At 42.5% G+C, this 18,613-nt stretch overlaps 1 protein-coding gene across 4 annotated transcripts in view; it reads right to left on the minus strand.

The window, feature by feature from the left end:
* The window catches only part of CPAP (centrosome assembly and centriole elongation protein), a 54,176-nt gene that overhangs the window by 5,348 nt on the left and 30,215 nt on the right, over nt 1-18,613 (minus strand). For 3 of the 4 annotated variants that reach the window (XM_079902705.1, XM_079902707.1, XM_079902704.1), the window contains exons 9-12: nt 18,219-18,351; nt 14,892-15,057; nt 8,806-9,048; nt 5,460-5,544 (exon numbers count right to left, since the gene is read on the minus strand). In XM_079902705.1, the coding sequence (XP_079758831.1) occupies nt 5,460-5,544; nt 8,806-9,048; nt 14,892-15,057; nt 18,219-18,351 (627 nt within the window). The remainder of the gene's footprint in view (nt 1-5,459; nt 5,545-8,805; nt 9,049-14,891; nt 15,058-18,218; nt 18,352-18,613) is intronic. The other variant, XM_079902706.1, reaches the window with a different exon arrangement.

An 18,613-nucleotide genomic window follows, 5' to 3' on the forward strand; every position in this document is an offset into this window, starting at 1 on the left:
ATGGGAGTGGGGGGTTAGGATACAAGAAAAAAGGGATCAAGGAGTGCACACAGATTTGGCTAAATGAACACCTTCCTCCACCTCACAGGCACAAAGAACCACAGTGCAGTCTGAGCTCCGTGTCACATCATCTCTAAATCTTACAACCAGCCTCGTAGAAAAGACTAATAGCCTCATTTTATAGGTGAGGAAATCAAAGCTGAGAGGCTAAATAACTTGCCAAGGTTGTCAACTAATAAAAGTCAAGTCAGAACCAGTATTCGAGCTCATCAAGCTTAATTCTCTCAGCTGTTTGTGAACGTCATGAACAAGCCTCTGAGCACATTCTCACTGGGAGGAACAGAGGGGGATGGGTGTCCACCACTGTGAGCACCTTATAAAATGACATGTCAAAATTAATAACTAATGCTGGAACAGCTAGATACTTTAGGAGTATATGTTTATGACCTCAGGATAGGTAAAGACTTAAGGCAAGAAGCACCACCCATAAAGGAAAAAGGTGAAATTCAACTACATTAAAGAAAGAAATCTGGGAACTTTTAAAGGTGAAGTCAGCATCATGGCGGCTAAATCATTCCTCTTTCCTCTCCCTTAGCCAGACTCATCAAGTCAAAAAGGGAGAGGATGCAAATCAATAAAATTAGAAATGAAAAAGGAGAAATCACAACTGACACCACAGAAATACAAAGGGTTATAAGAGACTACCACAAACAGCTATATGCCAATAAAATGGACAACCACGAAGAAATGGACAAATTCTTGGAAAGATACAATTTTCCAAGACCGAACCAGGAAGAATTAGAAAATATAAACAGACCTATCACAAGCAATGAAATTGAAACTGTAATTTAAAATCTTCCAACCAACAAAAGCCCAGGACCAGATGGCTTCACAGGCGAATTCCATCAAACATTTACAGAATTCCATCAAACATTTACAGAATTCCATCAAACATTTACAGAAGGATGAGACCCATCCTTCTCAAACTCTTCCAAAAAACTGCAGAGGGAAGAACACTCCCAAATTCGATCTGCAAAGCCACCATCACCCTGATACCAAAACCAGAAAAAGATATCACAAAAAAAGGAAATTACAGACCAATATCACTGATGAATATAGACGCAAAAATCCTGAACAAAAACTGGCAAATAGAATGCAACAACACATTAAAAGGATCATACACCATGATCAAGTGGGATTTATCCCAGGGATGCAAGGACTCTTCAGTATAGGCAAATCAATCAATGTGATACACCATATACACAAATTAAGGAATAAAAACCATATGATCATCTCAATAGATGCAGAAAAAGCGTTTGACAAAATTCAACACCCATTTATGATAAAAACGCTCCAGAAAATGAGCATAGAGGGAACCTACCTCAACATAATAAAGGCCATATATGACAAACCCACAGCCAACATCATACTCAAAGGTGAAACACTGAAAGCATTTCCACTAAGTTCAGGAACAAGACAAGGATGTCCACTCTCACCACTATTATTCAACATAGTTCTGGAAGTCCTAGCCACGGCAATCAGAGAAGAAAAAGAAATAAAAGGAATATAAATTGGAAAAGAAGTAGTAAAACTGTCACTGTTCGCAGATGACATGATACTATACATAGAAAATCCTAAAGATGCCACCAAAAAACTACTACAACTAATCAATGAATTTGGTAAGGTTGCAGGATACAAAATTAATGCACAGAAATCTCTTGCATTCCTATACACTAACAACGAAAAATCAGAGAAATTAAGGAAACAATCCCATTTACCATCGCAACAAAAAGAATAAAATACCTAGGAATAAACCTACCTAAGGAGAAAAAGACCTGTACTCAGAAAACTATAAAATACTGATGAAAGAAATCAAAGATGACATAAACAGATGGAGAAATATACCATGTTCTTGGATTGGAAGAATCAATATTGTGAAAATGACTATACTACCCAAAGCAATCTACAGATTCAATGCAATCCTTATCAAACTACCAATGGCATTCTTCACAGAATTAGAACAAAAAATTTTACAATTTGTATGGACACAAAAGACCCCGAATAGCCAAAGTGATCTTGAGAAAGAAAAACGGAGATGGAGGAATCAGGCTCCCAGACTTCAGACTATACTACAAAGCTACAGTAATCAAGACAGTTAGGGTACTGGCACAAAAACAGAAATACACATCAATGGAACAGGATAGAAAGCCCAGAGATAAACCCACACACATATGGTCACCTTATCTTTGATAAAGGAGGCAAGAATACACAATGGAGAAAAGACAGCCTCTTCAGTAAGTGGAATGAAATTAGAACACTCCCTAACACCATACACAAAAATAAACTCAAAATGGATTAAAGACCTAAATGTAAGGCCAGACACTATAAAACTCTTAGAGGAAAACATAGGCAGAACACTCTATGACATAAATCACAGCAGGATCCTTTTTGACCCACCTCCTAGAGAAACGGAAATAAAAATATACAAATGGGACCTAATGAAACTCAAATGCTTTTGCACAGCAAAGGAAACCATAAACAAGACAAAAAGACAACCCTCAGAACGGGAGAAAATATTTGCAAATGAAGCAACTGAGAAAGGATTAATCTCCAAAATTTACAAGCAGCTCATGCAGCTCAATATTAAAAAAAACAAACAACCCAATCCAAAAACGGGCAGAAGACCTAAATAGACATTTCTCCAAAGAACATATACAGATTGCCAACAAACACATGAAAGAATGCTCAATATCATTAATCATTAGAGAAATGCAAATCAAAACTACCATGAGGTATCACCTCACACCAGTCAGAATGGCCACCATGAAAAAATCTACAAAGAATAAATGCTGGAGAGGGTGTGGAGAAAAGGGAACCCTCTTGCACTGTTGGTGGGAATGTAAATTGATACAGCCACTATGGAGAACAATATGGAGGTTCCTTAAAAAACTAAAAATAGAACTACCATACGACCCAGCAATCCCACTGCTGGTCATATACCCTGAGAAAACCGTAATTCCAAAAGAGTCATGTACCACAATGTTCACTGCAGCTCTATTTACAATAGCTAGGACATGGAAGCAACCTAAGTGTTCATCGACAGATGAATGGATAAAGAAGATGTGGCACATATATACAATGGAATATGACTCAGCCATAAAAAGAAACATAATTGAGTTATTTGTAGTGAGGTGGATGGACCTGGAGACTGTCATACAGAGTGAATTAAATCAGAAGGAGAAAAACAAATACTGTATGCTAATGCATAGATAGGGAATCTTAAAAAAAAAAAAAAAACGGTACCGATGAACCTAGTTGTAGGGCAGGAATAAAGAGGTAGACATAGAGAATGGACTTGAGGACATGGGGTGGGAGGGTGAAGCTGGGGCGAAGTGAGAGTAGCATCGACATATATACACTACCGAATGTAAAATAGTTGGCTGTTGGGAAGCAGCAGCATAGCACAGGGAGATCAGCTCCGTGCTTTGCGATGACCTAGAGAGGTGGGATAGGGAGGGTGGGAGGGAGGCTCAAGAGGGAGGGGATATGGGGACATGTGTATGCATATGGCTGAATCACTTTGTTGTACAACAGAAACTAACAGCATTGTGAAGCAATTATACTGCAATAAAGATGCATAAAAAAAAAAAACTAGGTAGTGAAAGAAGACAATGCGATACATACAGTACAACTCTATTCAGAAAGCTGAAAAACAAGTAAAACATTTTTTTAGGGCTGTACCTATGAAAGGGAAAAGCAATGTAATATAATCATGGAGGGGTCAATTCTGGTATGCTGCTAATCTATTTCTTTATCTAGGCAGTGGTTACCCAAGTATTTCCTTTATAACTGCCAAACTGCATATGTTATATCCACTTTTATAAATTTAATTCACAGAAATAATTTCTAAAAATGCCAGGTAGATCTTAAAGACCCAGTTGTGAAAACAAAAGTTCATGGGAGAAAATAGCATATTTGTGACCTGACGATTGAGAAGGGTATCTGTCACAAAAAGCAAAAACCATTTTTTAAAAAAATTGATTAACTTCAATATTAAAAGGAAAAACATGTATATAAAAAACACAAACCAGGGACTTCCCTGGTGGCACAGTGATTAAGAATCCACCTGCCAATGCACGGGATACAGGTTCGAGCCCTGGTCTGGGAAGATCCCACATGCCGCGGAGCAACTAAGCCCGTGTGCCACAACTACTGAAGCCCATGCACCACAACTACTGAAGCCCGCGCGCCTAGAGCCCGTGCTCCGCAACAAGAGAAGCCACCGCAATGAGAAGCCCACGCACCGCAACAAAGAGTAGCCTCCGCTCACCGCAACTAGAGAAAGCCCGCGCACAGCAACGAAGACCCCACAGAGCCAAAAATAAATAATTTTATTTTTTTAAAAAACCCACAAACCAGGCTTCCCTGGTAGCGCAGTGGTTGAGAGTCCGCCTGCCGATGCAGGGGACACGGGTTCGTGCCCCGGTCCAGGAGGATCCCACATGCCGCAGAGCGGCTGGGCTCGTGAGCCATGGCCACTGAGCCTGTGCTCCGCAACGGGAGAGGCCACAGCAGTGAGAGGCCCGTGTACCGCAAAAAAAAAAAAAAAAAAAAAAAAAAAAAAACCCACAAACCAAAAAGCTACATACAGATTGGCAGAAGATATTGGCAGTGCTTACAAATGACAAAGGATTAGTATGCAGAATGACTAACTTCAATACAGAAAAACATACACATACACAAACACACACACAGAGTTTTAAATGGGCAAAAGAAATGAACAGGCAATTCACAAAAGAGGAGACCCAAATGTCCACTAAATATGAAAAGATGCTCACATTACCTCATCAGTAACCTGGGAAATGCATATTACACTGACCCACCATTTCACACCCATCTGACTAGCCAAAATTGTAAAGTCTGAGCAGAGCAAGTGTTGGCAAGCACAAAGAGCATGTTCTGCTGACAGTAAAAAAAGAAACTGGTAACCGCTTTGCAAAGGGAAAGCCTCCTAAAGTGGCACAAACCTGATGTGACCCAATATCCTACTCCTGACATGTGTCAGAGAGAAACTCACATGACCGAGACTTGTTCATTCTGTGACAAACTGGGGGAAAACCTGAATGCCCGCCAACAAGAAAATATACTGTGGCAAATACCCATGGAATCTGTACAGCTAGAGTTTATATGTATTAATGAGGCTACGTCTTAAAATACTGAGAAAGCAGCAAACTGCAGAGGGATGAACTATGAAACAACACTATATTGATTTACGGACACAATGTAGTAAAAGAATGAAAAATAAGAAAGGGAATGCTGTCAGGGTGCACATTAACTGGGAGTAGGATACACAGGGGCTTCAATTATATTTACAATGTTTTATTTCTTAAGTTGGGTGTAAATTCTCCACTCTTTAAATTCCTGAAATATTTTAAAAGAAGATCATGCAACTATCTTACCTTGTGTTGGCAAATAGGTTTTTTTGTACTTTTCTACCTGGGTTCCTGAAGAAACTTGACTCTTTTGAAATCGAACTGATGACTTCTATAGTATGAGAAAATTTTGAATATAAAATTAGTATTAGTTTACACGTTAGTACAAGGAATGAAACTAACAGAACTCAGCTTGCAATGGGAATGTTTTAAGTTTGTTCATTTATGCTGTTTTCGTTTACTGCTACAGGCCAGAGCGAACAAGCTGCTACTAGGAATGAGCTACACACACACGCACACGCCGCCTCTGGAAATACATGCAATCCTCAAGTGAAGGCATAACAGACCATGTAAAACAAAACAGGTTTTTGTGACTGTTACCAGAGCGGCCAGAGGAGAGGACATGAACTCACGGTCAGACAGCAGAAGACTGCTCACCACTGCCCCTTCCGCAGCCCCCAGATTTAGAGGTCAAGGTAGATGTCCTCCTTGCTCCCCACCACCACCTCCAACCAGACCCTCCTTCTCTCCTCCCTAGCCACCCCTGCCCCAGCAAGTCTCATGTCCGTGGACCCCGCGTGCCAGAAGAAGCCACCCCAATACCTTAGCTGCCATCTCTACACCTGTTCTCTCCCACCGTGGCCATGCGCTCCAATGGACAAAGTCTAGAACTAGTCATTATCAGTATCTGCGATTATTAAGAACTGCAAAAGTATCAATTTCAAAGCATTCGAATCCAGAATGTGGGACATAAATAAAAATTATCCAAAAAGCCAGTGCCATTTAATAAAGTGCCGAAGTATTTAGGGGTGAGTTCCACAATTTCTGCAATTACCTTCAAATGGTTCAGCAAATACCTATACAGCAGTATGGCAAAATGTGAACTATGGCTGGATCTAGGTGGGCACTCAGGTGTTCATCAAACTCTTCTTTCAACTTGCTCTATTCGGGGCAGCTTTCATAATAAAATGGGGGGCAGAATTCCATCTTCTAACTACCGTGTCCTGTCCTTCCAGCTCATCCCTCTGAGACCCTCACTCCAACAATGCTTACAGCCCACACGGTCCCACAATTCACTGATCCACATGTTTTCTGTGTCCCCCAAAACCTATGCCCTCCTTGAGCAGCCTGAATTCATGGTGCACTGCAGGCACTCCTGTTGTATTTACATACTGTCAACTTCCAGCCCCTCTCACTCTGTATGATTCACCTGGATGACCACACCTCTGCTAAAATATCAATATTACTCTCCACCACCCTACACCCAAAGAGCTGAATAAGGAAAAATAACGCAAACAATTCCCACTTGAAACATATAATCGCTAACCTACATGGGCCCCTAGCGCAGCCCAGGAGTCAGACCACACTTCGCCCTTTGCTCTCCACTCTCGTGGACCCCGATCCACCCCTCCAGCCTCCCAGAGTGGCCTCCATCCTCAGTCTCAGCAGATGCCCGAGCCTCCATTCCCCGAGGGAAGCCAGAGGGTTAGGGGGGAACGTCCCACCAACGGACCCCACACGTCCAGCCCCAGGTCCACGGCTGAGGCACCGTCACCAGACACGGACGTCGAGCTCCCGACCGGGCGGGCGCCTCCACTCCCCCAAACCCAGTCTCCTCTCCTTTGTGCTCGCAGCTTCGGCAACCCGCCCACTCTCTCCTGCATCTGTATTTTCCTACTGAATCAATCCTACCAATACATAAGCACGTGTTGACTTTCCCATCTTAAAAAAAAAAAAAAAAAAACTACTTCCCCTACAGCTACTGCCCCATTTCCTTACTGTTACTGCAAAACTTCTCCACAGCGCTTTATACTCTGCCTGAAACCGCTCGCTCTCTTAGCCGGTCAGGCTTTTACCCGGCATATCCGAGGACCCATCTGCAGTCCCCCGCTTACTCGGCAGCGGCCTCTGGGGCACGGGCCTCTCTGCTGCTTTACTTGGCCCTCAGGACACCACACTGGCCTCCTTTACTTCAGACTCGGGTTCATTCTCCTCCCCGCCATCTTCTTACAACCTGGCCAGGACCCAGGACCCTTCCCCGTCCACGCCTTCAGCCGAGCGATCTCTCCCACACGTTCCGAGGGCCCCAAACTTCTCGCTCCAACCTGAGCTTCTCTGGACACGCACAGCCCCGCCTGATGTCCACCTGATGTCTAGTAGGCATTTCGAGCTCACCTGATCTAACCTGAGCTCCTAACCAACACCCACACCCGCAGGAAAAGCGTGCTCTCTTCTTGCGGGGACTCACGGTAAAGGGCCAAAAAAACCACACTCAACTTGGAAGCCGTTCCCGCCCCTCTCCTGCTGTCACACCCCATCCCCAGTTCATCAATAAACCCCATCCACCTGCAGCAACCCCCCAACTGGTGTCCTGATGGCGCCCAGACGCCCACTTCAGGCCACTCGCATGTCTACAGCAGGGAGGGTGGGCTCACCAACACAGAGGCGGAGGCCACCCCTTCCGTCCAAGCCCTGCCAGGGCTCCCCGTCTGACTCAGAGGGAAAAGGCGACGCTCACAGGTAGTTACCAAGGCCTAACGAAAGCGGCACCACCACCCTCGAGCCCGTCTCTGGTCCCACCTGCTGCTCTGCCCCTCACGGACCCTGGTCCTCCCAGCCTCGGGGCTCCTGGCCCACGTCTCAGCCCGGCTCGCTGCGCCCTCTTCGGGCCACTATTCCAACGTCGCTTTCTCAGGAGGGCCTCCCCAGCCATCCTGTATAAACCGCAACACACTCCGCCCAGCGGTGATCCCCCTCCTTGCTTTCCCTCCCGAGTTCTCGCCACTACGTCCCACACCATATGCTTCACTCAGCTTTCTCCCACGGCTGGAATCCGAGCTCCAAGAGGACAAGGAAGTTTGTCTGTTTTATTCATTGCTTGGTCTCCAGTGCCTCAAAGCCATGACCGGCACATCACAGTTGTGAATACAGACGAATAAAAAACCAAATACTTGATTTAAAAGGATCATATGCAAAAAAAAAAAAAATCTCTGCAAAAATTTTACCCTGTTTTAACTGAGATTACCCGCCTACTGTGTTATAATTCCTTTATAAGAATTATAAAAATGAATTTGAAAACTATCTGTATAGCGATGCACAAAAGAAGTATTTAATTGTGGTAAAATACACAGAACACAAAATCACCATCTTAACCACGTTAAGATGTACACGTTACTGGCGTTAAGTACATTCACACCACTGCGCAGCCATCACCACCATCACCTCCAGGACTCTTCACCTTGCAAAACTGCCCTCACTAAACAACGGCTTCTCATCCTCCCCTCCCCCCAGCCCTGGCACCCACCCTGCTACTCCGTTTCTACGGATCTGACTGCTCAAATATTTAGCATCTCCCCAACGTGACAAAACCTACCCTGGACCCGTCTCTTCTCGAGGCCGTCGCGCACTGACCCATCCTGGAGCTGCTCTCGGTGGCTTCGGCTTTCTTCCAGGCATCTAGTCGGAATCTTTCCATCACTTTCATTTCCTCCCGGAGGTCTGTGTTCTCTTTGACCAACATTTCTATCTGGCTTCTAAGACGGCCATGTGTACTGGACCATTTTCCTTCCTTTCTTTTCAAATCTTCCTGTAAATCTGCTACCTGCTGCTTCAAAGCCTCTCGGGGTGGGGGGGAGGGGGGAAAAGCATTACTAGAACTGAAACAATGCAAGAGAAGAGACAAGACACATCAACAAAACAGAATTGCCAGCCTATCACAGACAGCAGAAAAAGGAATGTCAATGACACTGGGTTTCGCAGGAAAAGGAGTGGGGTTCAGGCTAGAGTCTCACCTCATGCCATCCAGAACTGAGGAGACAGAGGAGGCAGACACCACTTGGCAGCCAGCGCGTTACACTGCGCACGGCGATAAAGGTCTAAGCTAAGACAGCAAGTGAAACAGAGAGAGATGGATGGGGTTATCTGGTGAAGAAAACAGAAACAGGAATCCATGACTAACTGAAGGAAGAAGAGCTAACACCCATCCTTCTCAAACTCTTCCAAAAACTTGCAGAGGAAGGAACACTCCCAGACTCATTCTATGAGGCCACCATCACGCTGATACCAAAACCAGACAAAGATACCACAAAAAAAGAAAATTACAGACCTGTATCACTGATGAATATAGATGCAAATATCCTCAACAAAATACTAGAAAACAGAATCCAACAACACATTAAAAGGATCATACACCATGATCAAGTGGGATTTACCCCAGGGATGCAAGGATTCTTCAATATACGCAAATCAATCAACGTGATACACCATACTAACAAACTGAAGAATAAAAACCATATGATCATCTCAATAGATGCAGAAAAAGCTTTTGACAAAATTCAACACCGATTTATGATAAAAACTCTCCAGAAAGCTGGCACAGAGGGAACCTACCTGAACATAATAAAGGCAATATAGGACAAACCAACACCAAACATCATTCTCAATGGTGAAAAACTGAAAGCATTTCCTCTAAGATCAGGAACAAGACAAGGATGTCCACTCTCACGGCTATTATTCAACATAGTTTTGGAAGTCCTAGCCTCAGCAATCAGAGAAGAAAAAGAAATAAAAGGAATACAAATTGGAAAAGAAGAAGTAAAACTGTCACTGTTTTTAGATGACATGATACTATACATAGAGAATCCTGAAGATGCCACCAGAAAACTACTAGAGCTAATCAATGAATTTGGTAAAGTGGAAGGACACAAAATTAAAGCACAGAAATCTCTTGCATTCCTATACACTAATGATGAAAAATCTGAAAGAGAAATTAAGGAAACACTCCCATTTACCACTGCAACAAAAAGAATAAAATACCTAGGAATAAACCTACCTAGGGAGACAAAAGACCTGTATGCAGAAAACTATAAGACACTGATGAAAGAAATTAAAGATGATACCAACAGATGAAGAGATATACCATGTTCTTGGATTGGAAGAATCAATATTGTGAAAATGACTATACTACCCAAAGCAATCTACAGATTCAACGCAATCCCTATCAAATTACCAATGGCATTTCTTACGGAACTAGAACAAAACATCTTAAAATTTGTATGGAGACACAAAAGACCCCGAATAGCCAAAGCAGTCTTGAGGGGGAGAAACAGAGCTGGAGGAATCAGACTCCCTGACTTCAGACTATACTACAAAGCTACAGAAATCAAGACAATATGGTACTGGCACAAAAACAGAAACACAGATCAATGCAACAAGATAGAAAGCCCAGAGATAAACCCACGCACCTATGGTCAACTAATCTATGACAAAGAAGGCAAGGATAGACAATGGAGAAAAGACAGCCTCTTCGATAAGTGGTGCTGGGCAAACTGGACAACTACATGTAAAAGAATGAAATTAGAACACTCCCTAACACTATACACAAAAATAAACTCAAAATGGATTAAATTCCTAAATGTAAGGCCAGACACTATAAAACTCTTAGAGGAAAACATAGAAAGAACACTCTTTGACATAAATCACAGCAAGATCTTTTTTGATCCACCTCCTAGAGTAACGGAAATAAAAACAAAAGTAAAACAAATGGGACCTAATGAAACTTCAAAGCTTTTGCACAGAAAAAGGAAACCATAGACAAGACGAAAAGACAACCCTCAGAATGGGAGAAAATATTTGCAGACGAATCAATGGACAAAGGATTAATCTCCAAAATACATAAACAGCTCATGAAGCTCAATATTAAAGAAACAAACAACCCAATCCAAAAATGGGCAGAAGACCTAAATAGACATTTCTCCAAAGAGGACATACAGATGGCCAAGAGGCACATGAAAAGCTGCTCAACATCACTAATTATTAGAGAAATGCAAATCAAAACTTCAATGAGGTATCACCTCTCACCAGTTAGAATGGGCATCATCAGAAAATCTACAAACAAATGCTGGAGAGGGTGTGGAGAAAAGGGAACCCTCTTGCACTGCTGGTGGGAATGTAAACTGATACAGCCACTATGGAGAACAGTATGGAGGGTCCTTAAAAAACTAAAAATAGAATTACCATATGATCCAGCAATCCCACTACCAGGCATATACCCAGAGAAAACCACAATTCAAAAAGACACATGCACCCCAATGTTCACTGCAGCACTATTTACAATAGCCAGGTCATGGAAGCAACCTAAATGCCCATCAACAGACGAATGGATAAAGAATTTGTGGTATATATATACAATGGAATATTACTCAGCCATAAAAAGGAACGAAATTGAGTCATTTGTTGAGACGTGGATGGATCTAGAGACTGTCATACAGAGTAAAATAAGTCAGAAAGAGAAAAACAAATATTGTATATTAACGCATGTATGTGGAACCTGGAAAAATGGTACAGATCAACCGGTTTGCAGGGCAGAAGGTGAGACACAGATGTAGAGAACAAATGTATGGACACCAAGGGGGGAAAGCCACGGGGTGGGGTGGGGATGGTGGTGTGCTGAATTGGGCGATTGGGATTGACATGTATACACTGATGTGTATAACACTGATGACTAATAAGAACCTGTGGTATAAAAAAATAAATAAAATTCAAATATTAAAATTAAAAAAAAGAATCTGCCTTCCAGGGCTTCCCTGGTGTTACAGTGGTTAAGAATCTGCCTGGCAATGCAGGGGACACAGGTTCAAGCCTTGGTCCGGGGAGATCTCACATGCCGCAGAGCAACTAAACCTGTGCACCTCAACTACTGAGCCCACATGTCATAACTACTGAAACCCACATGCCTAGAGCCCATGCTCTGCAACAAGAGAAGCCACCGCAATGAGAAGCCTGCGCACCGCAATGAAGAGTAGCCCCCGCTCGCCACAACTAGAGAAAGCCCACATGCAGCAAAGAAGACCCAAAGCAGCCAAAAATAAATAAATAAAATAATTTTTTTTTAATTTTTAAAATTAAAAAAAAAAAAAAGAATATGGCTTCCAATGCAGGGGATGTGGGTTCTATCCCTGGTCAGGGAACTAAGATCCCACATGTTGTGGGGCAACTAAAACCACACGCTCTAGAGCCCACACGCCACAACTAGAGAGAAGCCCGCGCACCACAATGTAGATGCTGTGAGCCACAACAAAAGATGCTGCATGTCACAACTAAGACCCAACGGAGAGGGTTAGGGAGAGTGGGAGAGAGGGAAAGAGAAAAGAAATTCAATTAAATTTAACACGAATTTTAATCTTTTACCTTTCAGGCAAAGAGCAAAAAACACTCTTAAAATTGCTAGTAGAATTTTAAATTGGCATGACAGGGACTTCCCAGGTGGCGCAGTGGTTAAGAATCCGTCTGCCAGGGCTTCCCTGGTGGCGCAGTGGTTGAGAGTCCGCCTGCCAATGCAGGGGACGCGGGTTCGTGCCCCGGTCCGGGAAGATCCCACATGCCGCGGAGCGGCTGCGCCTGTGAGCCATGGCCGCTGAGCCTGCGCGTCCGGAGCCTGTGCTCCGCGACGGGAGAGGCCACAGCGGTGAGAGGCCCGCGTACCGCAAAAAAAAAAAAAAAAAGAATCCGTCTGCCAATGCCGGGGACACAGGTCGAGCCCTGGTCCGGGAAGATCCCACATGCCATGGAGCAACTAAGCCCGTGAGCCACAACTACTGAGCCCACGTGCTGCAACTACTGAAGCCCACGCGCCTAGAGCCCGTGCTCTGCAGCAAGAGAAGCCACCACAATGAGAAGCCTGCGCACCACAACGAAGAGTAGCCCCCACTCGCCACAACTAGAGAAAGCCCGCGTGCAGCAACGAAGACCCAATGCAGCCAAAAAGAAAAAAAAAATTGTCGTGATATTTATGGAGGGATAATCTGGCAATATCTACTAAGTACATACCCTTTAGCCTAGAAATTTCATTTGCAGGACTTTATCCCACAGATATGCTTGTGTACATTAGCTACAAACAGGTAAGGATGAATTTTTTTGTTCACTACCTCATTCCTAGTGCACGCCTGCTATACAGGCTGTACTCAATAACCACATGTTAAATGACTATGCAGAATGACTGCGAGAGGGGAGGTATGTACAGGGTTGTTCAGGAGAGCACTTCTTATATACAGAAAAAGCAGGAATAACGTAAATGCTTGGTTAGGTAGATTACGGCACTTCCATACAATGCAGCTGTTATAATGCATCTATTTTCAATGGTAAAGGAGAACGCTCTTTACGTTAAGACGTAAAATGATTTTAGTATACTACCATTAATTTGCTTTTTGGTTTTTTTTAATTGGGAATATACATATGTATTTGCTTAGAATTTCTCTGAAAAGATACAAAAGATTGGTAACACCGGATACCTCAAAAGAGACGTAAATCAGGTGCCAGGGCAAGGGTGAGACGGAGAGGTTTCACAGCACATCTTTTTGTACCTTTTGAATAGGAATATATTACCTTTTGAAATAAAAACTTTAATAGATTGTTAAAGTCTAACATATTAGATATAATAAACCAAGCATGAACAAAAACATAATGGCACGTTTCCGCCTACAGAAATAAATAGAATTAAAGACCCTAATAGACACTGCATGTGGTAACTGAAGCTACAGGTGTGTACTAAGACTAATCAAGGATGGTGCACTATATATGAAAGGAAGGAAGCAAAGGCCGGGACTCAAAAAAACTAGTATGTAAAATATGAAAGTGGAAGATGAGTTTGTATTTTATGCTATAAATAATAGAAAGCCATTTAAAATTTTTATTTTGGTAAATTGAAGTTTTACTTTTGATGAAATTCAATATATCCACTTTTTCTTTTATACTTAGTTCTTTGTGTCTTCTCTTGGAAACCTCTGCAGATGCCACTGTCGCAAATATATTCACCTACATTTTTTCCTAGAAGGTTTATAGTTTTAGCTAGAAATGCATTAGTTCTTTTTAACTACTACTTTCCTCTGATCATGTCCATTTCTAACTTTGAAATGAATAGGACTGATGAAGTGGCTTATCAGTTTACAAGTTTTAGAGTTAAACACCTAGTTAGTATACAAGCCTTAAATTATTATAAATGAACAGAACAATGTGTGGTGGGTCAAACAAATTAACACATTCCACTGGTGAACCCCAGCTCCTGCTTGTTAATACAGCCGTGTCATTGCCGGAGCATTTTCTGGGGAAGCCTTCAGTAAGAAAAGAACTGATGTATTTTACTCTTTAGAAGTCGAGACTACAGGACTTCCCTGGCGGTCCAGTGGTTAAGACTCCGTGCTTCCAATGCAGGGGGCACGGGTCCAATCCCTGGTCGGGGAACTAAGATCCTACATGCCACATGGCATGGCCAAAAAAAATTGAAAAAAAAAGAAAGTCAAGACTACAAAAGATGTTCCTGATGTCTCAGATTATTTGCTGAGTCAATGGATGATTAATAAACTGATACCCAATTTCCCTTTGACACATCAAATAATTCTAAGATTCTTACCAGACTGTCATCTTTACTAACTGATATGAGTATAACGTAAGGAACTGACATACTTGTATTTCTTCACGTTCTTTTTTATCCGGAAAAGTTCTTGCAACTGTAGAATACTTTTCAAAAACTTTGCGTTCCTTTTGTAATTTCCTCATTTCCTCCTTTTTAAACTCCTCTATTCGAGCCAATTCTTTTGCTTTCTGTTGTTCAAAGTCAGCAATTTCTTTCCTAAAACAACCAAACCACGTTATAATCTAAGGAGACCACCTCAGTACAGTAATCCACATGTGGTACCAAAATGGAACACCAGTGACAACCTGGAATTGAGGAGCTGCTAGTTTGGTGAATCCATCTTCAGCCCACAGTAGTGAAGTAACAGTCAATTAACTCAGTAAAGCACTACTCAACAAGCATTCACTGCATCCCTACCATGATTCAAGTACTACACTACGTGTACACTACACTACACTACTACACTACTGGAGAAACCACAGTGAGAAAAATAAACATCCTTACTCCTATAAAGCTTCTTACATTCTAGTGGGAGCGACAGATGACAATAAATAAGATTAACAAGTAAAATATATGGAACACTGGAAATGTTAAGAAGAATAAACCAAGGAATGAGGTTAGGAAATATGGAGGTTAGGAGCCTGAAATTATGGACAGAGTCATCTTGCTGAGGCAGTATTTGAGGTAAAACCTGAGGGACGTGAGAGAACCACCATGGAGGTATCTGGACAAAACAGTTCAGGCAGAGGGAACACCACACGCAAAAGCCCTGAGATAGGAACATGCCTGATGTGTTCAAAGAACAGGCAGGAGGCCAGTGTGGCTAAAGAGACAGAACGGTAGGAGAAAACGTCAGGAAAAAAGGGTGGGGGGGCGCGGGAGGCGGGGCGATTAACTAGGGTCTGTGGATCACTGTGAAGACCCTGGTATTTAGCTTAGGAGCACGCGGGTCAGAGGAACTGTCAGGACCCGGGCTCCTTCTGGATGCTGTGTAAAGAGCACAGGGAGAGTGACGACACAAGACTGTGGAACAAGAGGCCCCTGGCTCACATCCTTCCACACAAACGCCATCCACAGACAGAAGTGCGTTTGTGGAAGCTCTAGGATTCAGGCAGGAAATGAGAAACGCTGGTGAAGCCTAAGATCAAGGACAGCCACTTAGAGAAGGCAGGCCCATGCCCCAGTGCCAGGCTTACCAAATGTGGTCCTGACGCACTGAAAACAGCCCCACTGCCAAAGGACCCAGGAGGAGCCATGCCCATTCATGCCCCTGGAAAGAGACCCACAGACCTTGCTCCTGCCTACAGATCCTGACACAGCCCTGTGACCTAGCTCCAGCCCTGTTCTATGTGGTACGGAGTCAGTCCTGCCCACCCAGGGACCTGGTAGGAAGCTGCTCAGAAACCTGGCAGGAGCCCCACCCATCCTCACGCCTGGAAACACACCTCCTGTCTACAGACTCAACAGTGGACCACGAGGCAGCCCCATGACCTAGCTCCAGCCCTGCCTGACTGTGGTCCAAGAAGTAGTCCTGTCCTACTGGGGATCCAGCAGGAACCACAGCTGACTGCAACCCTGGTAACAGGCCTACCAACTGTGGACCCAGCTACAACCCCACTTGACTGTGATCCTGAAAGTAGACCCACCGGTCCAGGGATCCAGCGGAAGAAGGTCTTTACCTGCCAAAAACAGTCTGTAAAGACAGAAACAGGTGTTTCTTCTTTCAAATGCAAAGACATCAACACAAGTCCACATAGATCACCAAGAATCAGGCAAACGTGACACCACCAAAGGACTAATGAAGCTCCAGTAACCAATCCCAAAGAAATCGAGGTCTACAGATGACCTGACACAGAGCACAAAACAATTGCTTTAAGGAAGCCCAGCAAGCTACAAGAAAACACAGAAAAACAGCTCAATTAAACCAGGGAAACGATACGTGAAACAAAACAATAAGTTCAACGAAGAGCCAGAAATCATAAAAAAAGAACCAAAAAGAAATTCTAGAGCTGAAGAATACAAGGAATGAAGTGATAAATGCAACAGAAAACGTCAACAGCAGACTCAAGCAGAAGAGAGAATCTGTGACTGTGAAGACTGGTGATTCAAAGTTATTCAGTCAGAGGGGGAAAAAAGGGAAAAGAATGAAAAGGAGTGAAGAAAGCCTGCAGGATTTATGGGACACTACTGTATGAATGAACTATATACGCATTATGGGAGTCCAGGAGGAAAAAAATCAACAAACCTTTAGCTAGACTAAGAAAAAAGAGAGAAGACTCAAATAAATAAAGTCATAAATGAAAGGCAAGGCATTATAACAGATGCCTCAGAAATAAAAAGGACCATATATGAATAATTATATTCGAAACTACTAGATAACTTAGAATGGTTAAATTCCTAGAAACATACAACCTACCAAAATTGAATCCAGAAGAAACAGAAAGTCTGAACTGACCAATAACAAATAAGGAGACTGAATCAGTAATCAAAAACCTCCCAAAAAACACAAGTCCAGGACCAGATGGCTTCACAGGTAAATTCCACCAGTCAAAGAAAAAATTAACACCATTCTTTTTTAAACTCTTCCAAGAAAAGAAGGAATACTTCCAAACTCATTCTGTGAGGTTAGTTATCACTCTGATACCAATGGCAGACAAAGATACAAGAAAGGAAAACTATAGGCTAATGTCCCTGATGAATACAGTGTATAAATCCTCAAAAAAATACTAGCAAACCAAATTCAACAGCACAGTAAAAGCATTAAATACCATGACCAAGTGGGATTCATCCGCAGGATGCAGAGTTGGTTCAACACACACAAATCAACTAACATGATGTAAACTGGTGTAGCCACTGTGCAGAACAGTATGGTGCTTCCTCAGCATTATTCACAATAACCCAAACATAGACACAACCCACATGTCCAGCTGTGAGCCAAGGAAGGCTAAGGATCACCAGAAACCAACAGAAGATACAAGAGAAAGCATGGCTCTGCTGACACCTTGACTTCAGGCTTCTAGCCCCCAGAACCATGAGAAAATAAATTTCTGTTGTTTCAAGCCATCCAGTTTGTGTATATTTTGTTACAGCAGCCCTAGGAAACTAATACACTGGCCAAGGTGGCCCTTGAATTCAGAGCTCCACACTGCTTTTCAAATTTCAATTTATGACCTCATCACGATGACAATTCTCCTTTTAAGACATCTTTGACCACAGTGGGTCATTTTATTTAAAAATTCTTATGTGGTATTTATTTCACTTCCTTCTCTCACTTTTATTGTTGGATTAATAAGAATTGTTTCAAATAGTTCAGATATAATCTTAAAAATAAAGCTGAATCACTATACATTTTCCCCCACTTACAGATGCAAACTTACCTGAGTTTTTCCAAGGCCCTTTCTCGTTCAATGCGAAGTTTAGCTAAAGATGTGTTCTCAGCTTTAAATTTTTCTATTTCTGTTTCCAATTCAATAACTTTCTCTCTCAAAACTTGAGATCGAACATTGTCACCTATAAGATAAGCCACAAATACTGAACTTCACAAAAAGCTTTCAACAGCAAAACACTAGCTAGCTATTACACTAGGAGCCAAAAATATGGTAAACACCTGTACTATTAAAATGCATTAGAAACAATGCTTCTAAAAGCAAAGAAAAAAATTATTATAGTCGAACTTTCCAGATGGAACAGCCTAAATTTAAGAATCAAATCATTCTACCTCAAGAGTATCAATCTGATGACAAATGAACGTTATGTATTTAAAAAATCAAAT

The sequence above is a fragment of the Stenella coeruleoalba genome, assembly GCF_951394435.1.
Source record: "Stenella coeruleoalba genome assembly, chromosome: 18".
Lineage (NCBI taxonomy): Eukaryota > Metazoa > Chordata > Mammalia > Artiodactyla > Delphinidae > Stenella > Stenella coeruleoalba.